This window comes from Bubalus bubalis, chromosome 14 (genome assembly GCF_019923935.1).
Source record: "Bubalus bubalis isolate 160015118507 breed Murrah chromosome 14, NDDB_SH_1, whole genome shotgun sequence".
Taxonomy (NCBI): domain Eukaryota; kingdom Metazoa; phylum Chordata; class Mammalia; order Artiodactyla; family Bovidae; genus Bubalus; species Bubalus bubalis.
Window position 1 is genome coordinate 24,108,503 of NC_059170.1, and position 11,415 is coordinate 24,119,917.

At 44.2% G+C, this 11,415-nt stretch overlaps 1 protein-coding gene across 2 annotated transcripts in view; it reads left to right on the top strand.

Annotated features, from left to right (window-relative positions):
- The window catches only part of CASS4 (Cas scaffold protein family member 4), a 35,387-nt gene extending 23,972 nt beyond the window's left edge, over positions 1-11,415 (top strand). Inside the window, exons 3-7 of one of the 2 annotated variants that reach the window (XM_006048998.4) lie at positions 1,312-1,413; positions 3,147-3,227; positions 4,313-5,647; positions 6,523-6,600; positions 9,926-11,415. In XM_006048998.4, coding sequence (XP_006049060.4) covers positions 1,312-1,413; positions 3,147-3,227; positions 4,313-5,647; positions 6,523-6,600; positions 9,926-10,336 — 2,007 coding nt within the window. In that variant the 3' untranslated portion in view covers positions 10,337-11,415. The remainder of the gene's footprint in view (positions 1-1,311; positions 1,414-3,146; positions 3,228-4,312; positions 5,648-6,522; positions 6,601-9,925) is intronic. The other variant, XM_006048999.4, reaches the window with a different exon arrangement.

The window sequence follows — 11,415 nt, forward strand, 5'->3', positions numbered from 1 at the left end:
CTTGGCACACAGCCCGGGGGACCCATGTCAAAAATTCCCTTTATACTCAGGTTGAGCATCTCTAGATTTATGTTAGCCAAAAATTAAAAACCAAGAAGGTGAAAATATGTCCCTTATCTCAAGTTGTCCTCATCAGGGACTCTACATCTTTCTAGCTGGAAGAGACCTCTGTTGATCTGAGAGAAAAAGAGACCTCTTTAGATGAGAACAAAACTCTTCATTTTACAAATGAGGAAATTGATTCCCTGGGAGGTGAAAGGCCCATCCAAGGTCATATCCTGATGAACGCCAGAGACTAAAATTTCCTTGTTGTGTCTGTGTCTGTCCACACCCCTGGCCTGCCAACACCTAAAACAGAGCTCTTGGCATGCTCTTGATCTAGTTCGCCTGGCTCTGTGGCTGATACTATCTATTAATGTTTTATTGAAGTTTAACCTCTAGATCCTCAGAGGACACAGTTCAGTCACTAGTATCTGAATCCAGAAACACAATGAAACCAGCAAGCCAGAAGCCCCCTCCCACCTATCCCAGCCACTTCCCCCCAGGGTAACCACGATCTTGAGCTTTGTTTTACTTTTTATTCCAACTTCCTTATTATAATACACTGGCCTCTCTTTAAAAAAAAAAAAATGACCATACGAAGAAAGTATTTGATTTTGGTTTAAATTCAGAAAGGGTAATCTTTTGTATTTCAAGTAAAAAGATCAGATTTCCTGATGAAATCTGCTTTTAGGTTTAAATTGCTTATAGACCGTCTAGTTCTTGAACTAGAGTTTCCTTCTGTCCCCTAAACCTTTCAAAACCATGTTTCTCAAAAAAATGTTCCTTAGTTCCCATCTACGTTTTCCAAGAAACAATGGGCATTTCTGAACTGTCTTCTTTCCACCTACAATTCCAAACCAAGGAAAGTCCCATCATAGGCTGTAGGTTGTCTCTTGGGCAAGTGTGACCCACAAAGTCAGCTCCGTAAATAAAATTCTGAGAACATCAGAATCACCTGGGGGCCCTGACAATAATGCAGTTTCCTAGGCTCTCCGTCAAGACTCAGAGATTCTGTGCAATGCACGCGGGGCCCAGGAATCTGCATTTCCAACCCACTTCCCAGATGAGGCTGATCCACATGGTGAGAAAGATTGCCCTCCATCACAGACCTCCCCACCAGCGTCCTGCTGTCTCCAGTCTCAGAGCAAAGGGTCTCCAACAAGAGGTGCCCAGAGAATGTCCCAGCATGATAGCGGTGCCTTTGCTGTTTGGTGATCCATGGATGCGGTGGTAACATTTCTTTTCCTCTGTTCTTCTTTTCTCCCCAAGGCTATCTTCATGATTCCTAGACATGCTCGGACCTCATTACCAGCCCTGGGTTGCCAGGTGTATGACGTGCCTGCCCAGAGCCGGTGCCCACCAACTTTGAAGGTGAGCCTCATCTGTGGCCCTGCTCCGCCCAGGTTTCTCCATCTAAATTGTTGGCTCTCAGCGTCACGCTGACCTTGCATTTCTGTTTTACCATTGAGAGATCTTTGGAGCTTCAGTTCTGACTCCAAGGAACCCATCACCACTCAGAAACCAGCTTTGTGCCCAGGGAACCCAGACATGCTCAGAAGAATATTACTACTATTTGAATTCTGAATATTTAAAAATTTTTTACTTTGCATTTGTAATGCTTTATATCCATGCATATATACACACTGGAAAAAAGATTGGCAACCCACTCCAGTTTTCTAGCCTGAAGAATCCCATGGACAGAGAATCCTGGTCAGCTACAGTCCATAGGGTCACAAAGAGTCAGACACGATTGAGTGACTAACACAATATATACACACACCTGTATACACATATCTGCACTTTTTAAAAAGTAACAGTAACACGAAGGATATACATCATAGTCTTAACATTATTGTTGGTTATCTTAACACTGATTATCTCTCGGGGAGGAAATTTCAGAGGTTTTTTGTTGTTTTTTTTTTTACCTTATTTGAATGTAACTGGTACATCAGTTTTGTAAGACATACTTCCTATAATCAGAAAACAACTTCACTCACTTCTTAGCCCATCAGAACTGCCCCATGGCCATGCTCTCCCCTGCCCACCAGACACAGGGGAATGGCCTAGATGCTTCAGCCACGCCTGCTTCCTGGAACCACGCCCAGAGACTCTGAGGTTTGAGATCTGGGGTGGGCCCATGAAAGTAGGAATTTTAAAGCTCCCAGTTGGTTCTAAATTCAGGCTGGTTTGGCGACTTCCTGGTCGCTCCCAGGTAGTAAGAAGTCTCCGTGCAGGAATTTAATGTTCTGAGCAGGCTGTACCAAACTTCCTCCTGCCTATAAAGTGAAAGGAGGAGACTTGGAGGAGACTCATGGCCTGACTCTCTTCAGTGATTAGGACTCTAACTGCCGAGGGCCTGGGTTCAATCCCTGGTCAGGGAAATAAGATCCCACAAGTCATGATGTGTGGCTAAAAAAAAAAAAAAAAAAAGTCCAAAACAAAAACCCTTTCCAAATTTCAGCTTCTTTTCTCTTTCTTTGAAAAACCTGTTCTGGTGCTCTCACCTTACCTTGGAATATGGAACCTATTTTTCACATCCTAATATATATATTTCCTAATTGTTGCACCTCCCCCACAAATGTCTATTATCTCTAGAGGTATTTGCTCATTACTGGGTGTATATATGTCACTTAGTTCAGTGGCTAGTCATTAGTGGGCACTTAGTAAATATTTGCAGGATTAATACATGAGTTATAAGCACAGGAAAATTTCTACTGGGAAAACAAGAAAGAAAAAAGACATAGTAAATTCCAATCTTATATTTAGTCTTCTTTAATTCAGTCTTAAGGTGAACTTACAGAAGGAAATGAACTGCTGTTTTTAACTCAGACAACTGCAGCTAATTCTCTCTATAGTTTGTCCCCACCTTTGATTGAGAAGGTGCCTTTTTTAATAAAACACAGAGCCCATTGTTGAAAATATACTCAGAACAGCACACACTTGTACCATAAAACCATCATGACTGAAAGTCCCAAAGTCTTCAGTGATTTGTGTTTTCACTTGGGAAAAAAAAAACAACAAAACACCAGCGTTGAGACGGTTTGTGATGTGCAGTCACCAGGAAGGAAAATTCCAAGTTGACCTTCTTCGTGGTCTCTTCCCAGGAGCCAGGCACACAGCAGCTATATGATATCCCCCCCAGCCCCCAAAAGGCAGCACTGGGTCCCCCGGCCAGCCAAACAAACGTAAGTATGATCGGCACTGAGATCTGAGACTGTGCAAACCTGAACTGCCTCTGGGAAATGTTGTTTGCTTGGTCAAAATTAGGAACTCAAATCCCTCATAGCAGAATTTACTTCACTGGAGGCAAAACTTGTAACTGCGACAGTGTTCAGGAACCAGACAAGTCATGTGGTCTAGATAAACCCTTTGACTTCCGTACGCCTCCGTTTCTCTTTACAAACTTACTGTAAGAATTGACATAATCCCTGCGAAGGACCTAATACAGTATGCACAGAGCAAGAGCTCAGGAGACTTGAGATAAATGCTTCTTGCAATCTACCTTGGAGACATGCTGTGTTGAGGTCGGTTTTTATTTGTATGGAGGGGAGATGACTTAACTTGAAACCTGTAATCCATGCTTATCAATGGATTCTGTCACATGCATACAATAAATACACCTATGCCCAAGGTGGGCTTTCCAGGTGGCGCTAGTGATAGAGAACTTACCTGCCGATGAGGGAGACATTCTCTCCCTGGGTCAGGAAGGTCCCCTGGAGGAGGGCATGGCAACCCACTCCAGTATTCTTGCCTGGAGAGTCCTATGGACAGAGGAGCCTGGCGGTCTACAGTCCATGGGGTTGCAGAGAGTGGGACATGACTGAAGTGACTCAGCACGCATGCACTCATGCCCAAGGTGGCTTCTCAGCAGTGTCATGAGGGATGCACAGGAGTTTGTTAGATGGAAAGCAAGGGGTTGAGTGGACACTGAGAACAGAGGAACCAGCTTGGACAGAATTGAATATAGCCGTGCAGGAGAGCATTTTGGGTTCAGAGAAAGGTAAGCAGCCTGAGTCGCTGGACCTTGAAGGAGGGGAGTGCCAGGTGTGGTGGCAGAGGCAGAGAGCAAGGAGACTCAAAAGCAGTCTGGAGCCAGACTGTGAAGGGCTTGAGTGGTGGCGGAAATGGGAAGCCACTGCAGAAACTTGAGCAGAGGAGTGACCATCAGGCTTTTAAGATGCACAGTGCCCAGCGCTTGGTGGCTCCTCAGTGTAATACACATGCATCCCCTGAGTCACTCACACTGTCTTTTCCTTAAACTAAATAACAGGTGACGTTGTGTGGTTCTTCAAGGAGGCAGAATATTCCCCCGACACCAAGCATCGCCTTAAGGAGGGGTGGCTGCAACACACTGCCAAGCCCTCAGAAATCGGAATGGATTTATGACACGCCAGCGTCTCTGGAAAAGGCTGATGTAAGAAATGCATCTCCAAATAGCTCTGTGGAAAAATCGGGGCACCATGTCCTCCCCAGGTGTATGTCCAGCTTCCACAGCCCTCCGAGCCGCAGAGCAGGGACTCTCAGTCCACACCCGCAGAAAAACATGCCCATGCAGAAAAAACTCAGCCTTCCAGAAATTCCTTCTTATAGCTTTCCACTAGCCATGGCTGCATTCCCTTTGGATGAAGCTGTCAGCTACAAGGTTCCTTCAAGTTTTCTGATCCCCCGAATGGAGCAGCAGAACACCAAGCCGAACATTTACGACATCCCTAAAGCAAGGCCGAGGGACCCCCAGGTTGGGAAAGAGCTGGAGAAAGCCAATGTGCCTTCAGAGAATTCCTTGGACCAGAACTCCCCGTGGTTTCCTAGCCAGGCAGCATCGCTGTCCCCTGAACTAGACAGCTCATCTGTGTCCAGCTCTGACGGTAGAGCCAGCATTCTTTCCTCCTGCTCCTCCACATCCACTGACTCTTCGTCCAGCTCCTTCTCAGAGGAGTCAGCCAGAGAGCTCCCCTTGGACCTGGACTTGGCCAGAGAGACGGTCACAGTTCTGCAGCACAAGGTGGCCAACTCTGTCGGGGGCCTGATGCTCTTTGTCAGTAGAAAGTGGAGGTTCAGGGACTCTCTGGAGGCCAACATTGATGCAATCCGCAGGGCCGCTGACCGCACAGAGGAATCCTTGAGAGAATTCCTGGATTTTGCCCGAGGAGTCTGTGGGACCACCTGCAACCTCACCAACAGTAACCTTCAGGCCAGAATTAGGGATCAGCTACAGACAATCTCCAACTCCTACCAAATCCTGCTTGAAACAAAGGAAAGTCTGGAGAGCTGCAATTGGTCCCTGGAAGTCCTTGTGACTGACAAAATTCAGAACAGCCCGGATGACCTGGAGAGATTTGTCCAGGTGGCACGGATGGTTCCGGAAGACGTCAAGAGGTTCGCCTCCATCATCATTGCCAATGGGAGGCTCCTTTTCAAGCCGAACTGTGAAAAGGAAGATCCCGTGCAATTGACCCCAAGTGCAGAGTTTAAGCTTGCCAAATCCATCCAGCTTCCCCAAAGGGAGATTGAATCCTATCAAAGGAACACTCCTTTTCATAAGCAAAAAGAAAGCAAACACTCTCCTGAACTATTAGAGAAGAATAGGACAAATGTTTGTGAACAGGTGAGTTCAGAGTTCCACGTGGTATTAATAAAATATAAAGGGGCTTTCCATTTTTATCTGGAGTGGTCACCCATAAGTTAGATGCTGAGAATCTACTATTTCATCTTTGGGGAGGCATGAGTTCCATTTTCCAGAAAATAAAATTCATGAAGGTAAAATTCTGTATGAAATCTTACTAAGAAGAAAGATTAATATTAAGACAAACAGGATGTCTTCTGGACATTTTAGGGTTTGGGGCTTACCTCTGAAGCTAGGATAAGAAAGGATTCTGAAAACCTTTTGAAACCTGTTTTTTGAGCAAAATTTTTATCTCACCATCAAGTTTCCTTGCACTTTGGAAAGTTATAAACTGAGTCATTGTCAGTGTTCTTCTTAGGAACATAAGAGGAAGTATAAATACTCTTCCAAATCGTCCATGGTCCTAGCAGCCTCAAGACTCTGGTTACTCTTAGAAATACTTTCCTCCATGAGATGAAGCACTATAGTAAGACACCTTTAGTTCAAGAATTGCAAGTTGCAGGAGATGCAGCACATAACAGGGGCTGTGTCACAGGATAACTTGGTGCTTTCGGCCCCAGTCTTGGGGTTTTCTGCTGACATGCCTGGTGGTGCAAGAGCTTTAACACACTCCAGAGAAGCTGGACATTTAGATATTTTTCATTTCCGGTTAAACTCTGTGTCCTTCTATTAGGTTGTGTTGATAGGCAAAATTCAGCTCTTCACCTGCTAAAATCTCCTTTGTTGGCAAAAGGTATCATAGGCAGAACCTCAACAAAAGCATATAGAGGGATGCTCAAGTTTTAAAGTGGATTAAATAGCTATACAGTAGGTAAAGACTGTTCTGGTTGGTAATTCGAAGGGATTTTATGTTTCAGAAGTTGCCTCGCCTGGAAGAGAGAGAAAAGCCCATCTTGGAACAAAGGTCGGATGAAAACAGCGACTTGGAAACACAGGTAAGTGATGATGCTGACTGACTCTCCAACCCTTCTGATTGACTGAAACGCTTTATCCCCAGAGACATCTCCTGCTGTGAATAATTCAACATCACAGCCCTGACCCACATGGGAGGAGACTTGGTTTTGTCATAGTTCTTCCTTATTTACAATAGAAGGAACCCTGGAGATGAACTAGCCCAATGAGCCCCCAAGCGTGGAACACGGTCCTTTGACCATTAGTGAAATAATTCTAGGTCCTCTGCAAGTTTATCAATGACCTGCCATTAAGTCACACGGCCTAACATTCTTTTTTTTTTCCCCCACCCCCACCTTTGGCTTAAACAATAGAAATTTATTTTCTCACAATTCTGGAGGCTAGAAATCCAAAATCAAGGTTCATTTCTTCTGCGGCATCTCTTTCCCTGGCTTGTACGTGATCATCTTCTCACTGTGTCTTCATTTGATCTACCCTCTATCCGTTTATCAGTCTGACATTCTCTTTTAATGTTTCTGATTACAACAGAAAAACCATTTTGGTTTGAGGCTTGTGTACCTTCAGCACGTCTTTGACATATGATGTTCTTTTTTTTTGAAATCAAAGATGTTATCATTGTGCTTAATTTTAATTGGTTACCTCCTATTGCTGGCATATGATACTAGTTTTCCATTTACCAATTTAAACAGTTTTAACTTAAGTAAAAACTGGATCATTTAAAGACAAAGATGAAGCCAACTGAAGTCAAGAGGAAGGTAGAAACTTCATAGCGTGTGAAGGTTTTCTTTGCATAACTGGAGCCTGGGAACCAGTGAACCCACTCAACTTTCTGGCTGGGGGATCAGGGTAGGCAAGAAGGGTCAGAGTTATTCAATGATATGGATAAGATCGCTGCCTTTTCAGAGGCCAGCTAGGATAATAACTCAGGCCTCCTGATGCTTAGTTCTGCAAACTCCAAACCCCAAACTTAGTGGCCTGTCACATTGCTAAAAGTCACGCTATTTTATTCAACGTGAAGTCTGTCTTGGACTAGCAGTTCTCAAATTTGAGAGTGTGTCACAGTTTCCTATAGGGCTTGTTAAAACCCAGAGAATTGGGTCCCACCCCAGTGTTCAGGATGCAGTAAATCTAGGGTAGGGCCTGAGAATTTTCTTTTCTAATAAGTTCTCAGGTGCTACTGGTGCCGTGGTCCAAGGACCACACTTGGAAATATCCTGCTTTAGACTGACTGCTTCTTAGTGTGGGTAGAGGGACCACTGACCATTGGGCGGACAATTCTCCATCATGTGGGATGAAACATTGAGCATCCCTAGCCCCCTGACTGCCGGTATCCTGTGGTGCTCCCTCATCAGTGTGACAACCAAAAATACCTCCAGAGATTTCCAACACCCCAGGATCAAAGGCAGTACATTGTTTCCCTACAGGTAATACTCTCAAGCTAAGATGCCAACATTCCTATTCCCCAGATGGTTGCTTCTCATTTCTAGCCTCTGATGTGTTCTTCTCATGCTTCCTGCCCCTCCAAGAGTCTACCACAGCTAACACTCCAATCTTTTCTTCATCACTTGTCCTTGTTTATGCTGCTACAACAAAGTACTGTAGTCTGGGTGGCTTGCAAACAAGAGAAATTTATGTCTCCCTGTCCTGGAGACTAGGAGTCTAAGATCAGGATGCCAGCATGATCAGGTTCTGGTGAGAGATCCCTCCCAGGCTTCGGACCTGGCAGAGGACACAGGTGGGAAGCAAGCTCTCACATGACCCTTATAAGAGCACTAATCCCCCACCCTGGGGGCCGTGAACCACCGGGGAAGCCTTAATTCTAGTCACCACCTCCCAAAGGCTCCATCTCCTAATACCTTTACCTTGAGGGATTAGAGTTTCATGATACAAATTTTAGGGAGACACAGTCAGACCATAACGCAGTCTGAGTGCTTCTGAGCTGTGAGTTTTGAGATCTTAGATTGATAAAAGGGTGCAGTGTAACAAAGAAGGAGAATTTCAGACTTGCTGACTTGGGTTGGAGCTCCAGAACTTTTCTTCAATATTTATTTATGCATTTGGCTGCACCAGGTCTTAGGTGTGGCATGTGGGATCTAACTCCCTGACCAGGGATTGAAGCCTGGGTCCCTCCATTGGGAAGGGGAGTCTTAACCACTGGACTGCCAGGGAAGTCCAGCCCTCCAATCTTTATTTTGCTAATTGGGTGACCCTAGGTGACCTCTGCTCTTCTGGGATACTCAGTCTCCTCACCTATCACCTAACAAAGGGGATTTTGATTGTTACCTGGGGTGGCTGACACTAAATTTGACGCTGAGAATCTTTCACTAGTGAATAGGCTTTGGCACCACATTGCAGAAAATAAAATTCATGAAAGTAAAATTCTAAATGACACTTTAACTAGCAAGTAAGATAAATATTTTAATCTTAAAGCAAATAGGTCAGTATATTTTGATTTCTTCTGGAAATTTGGGGGAATTCAAGTTTACCTCTTATACTGGAATTAGGAAGGATTTTTAAAAAAATGCTTTAAAATCCGTTCTTTCAGTAAATTTTAAAATCTCACCATCAACTTTCCTGCATTTTTTTAAATTTATAAATTTAGGGGACTTCACTGTGGTCCACTGGTTAAGGCTTTGCCTTCCAGTGCAAGGGGTGTGGGTTGGGAGCTAAGTTCCCACACGCCTCAAAGTAAAAAAAAAAAAAAAAAAAAAAATGTAAAGCAGAAGGAATATTGTAACAAATTCAATAAAAAGGTTAAAAAAGGATCAACATAAAAAGAAAAAACTTTAAAAAAAAAGGTATAAATTTAGTCATTGTCAGTAAGTTTCTTAGAATGGGTTTCTAATGGTTTATTAAGAGGATTGAATATAATTTTATGTATATCTAATATGAATAATTATATATAACACAATATATAAGATTATATTTATAAGGAAGCTTTAAAAAGGGTTTCCCTGGTGGCTCAGCAGTAAAGAACCTTCCTGTCAATGTAGGAGATGGCAAGGACCCAGGATTTGATCCCTGGGTTGGGAAGATTTCCTGGAGGAGGAAATGGCAACCCACTCCAGTATTCTTGCTTGGAGAATCCCATGGACAGAGGAGCCTGGCAGGCTACAGTCCATTGGGTCACAAAAGAGTTGGACAGGATTTAGCAACTAAACAGCACAACATGCTTTGAATTAACATTTATTTGTTAGGCAGCATGTTGCACCTGCACGTGGGGCTTCCCAAACAAAACTATACTTTTTCTTATAAAAATTCTGCAAATTAAGCAAAAACAGAAGAGAGACAACCACAGCCTGTTGCTCGTGTCTCTCTCTAATCTGTCCTCTTCTTCCCCTTCTCTAGAATCCTAGCTCCCTGGTCCCCAGGCCTTTGAGTCAGCAGAATCCCGAGAAGAAAACCCGCCTTTCTGAACATTGCCGCCTCTATTTTGGGGCGCTCTTCAAAGCCATCAGCGTGCTGAACAGTAGCCTCCAGAACAGCCAACCCCCCGAGACCTTCATCACACAGAGCAAGCTGGTCATCACGGTCGGGCAGAAGCTGGTGGACAGGCTGTGCCGGGAGACCCAGGAGCGGGACGTGCGCAATGAGATCCTGCGGGGCAGCAGCTGCCTCTGCAGCCTGCTCAAGGACCTAGCGCTGGCCACCAAGCACGCCGTGCTCCAGCACCCCAGCCCCGCCGCCCTGCAGCACCTCCGGGCCGAAGCCAAGAAGCTGGAGCAGCACGCGCAGCAGTTCAGGGGGACGTTGGAATAAGCCTCGTTCTCCCTGTTAAACTCTTCACTTCAGTTGCACACCCACAACCTGTGCAAGTCTGTCCTCTGGGAAAAACCAACCTGGGGGTGTGCAATGGATGGCAGTCGTCATGGTGCCCAAACCCAGTGTTACCGAGGGTCTGGGAAAGTCCAGGATATTGGCTTATCCCAGAGTCAGGGAGGAGTTAGGTGTGAAGAAAGGACCTATGGTGTAGGGCCAGTGTATGAAATGAGGTTGTGGAATCCAGTTTTTTATATTAGCTCAATGTGTGCCTGTTTTAAGTTCATTCATTCATTCAGTACTTATTTATTGGGTACCTATTGTATGTTAAATTCTAGGTGCTGGGCATGTAGCACAGAATCAGACCAAGGCTTTGCCCTCAGGGCGTTTATAATCTAGTGGGGAGACAGAAAAATGATAAAGAAATACATACACAATATATTAGGTGCTAGGGAGAAGCCTACTTTTGGGCTTCCTTTGGGGCTCAGTGGTAAAGAACTCACCTGCCAATGCAGGAGACGTGGTTCGATCCCTGAATTGGGAAGATCCCCTGGAGAAGGAAATGGTAACTCACTCCAGTATTCTTTCCTGGGAAATCCCATGGACAGAGGAGTTTGGCAGACTACAGTCCATGGGTTGGCAAGAGAGTTAGACATGACTGAGCGACTAAACAACAGGGAGAAAATAGAATATGAGGATAGGGGCAGAGATTATTTTCAAGTGATTAATTTCTGTTGCATCTACTAGAAAATGTAGTATAATTTTCAGTTTGGATAGAATTAATTCTGTGAGACTAGTACAAATTCTGTATCTGTGACTTATACCAAATATGTATATATATATATTTGCTGTTTTATCTGAACAGAGTTAAACAAGCATGTTATAAGTAGTGGTAAATTTGCAATATAACATGTTCTATTGGGTTCCCTATTTATTTTGTACATTATAGATTCTGTGTTGATAAATTCAACACATGGATTGAACATTTGGTATGTTCAATCAGAAAAGGTTTATACCTCAATAGTCTCAAATGTGTTACCATTTATAATATTATGTCAATACAGTCATGAATTGAAACA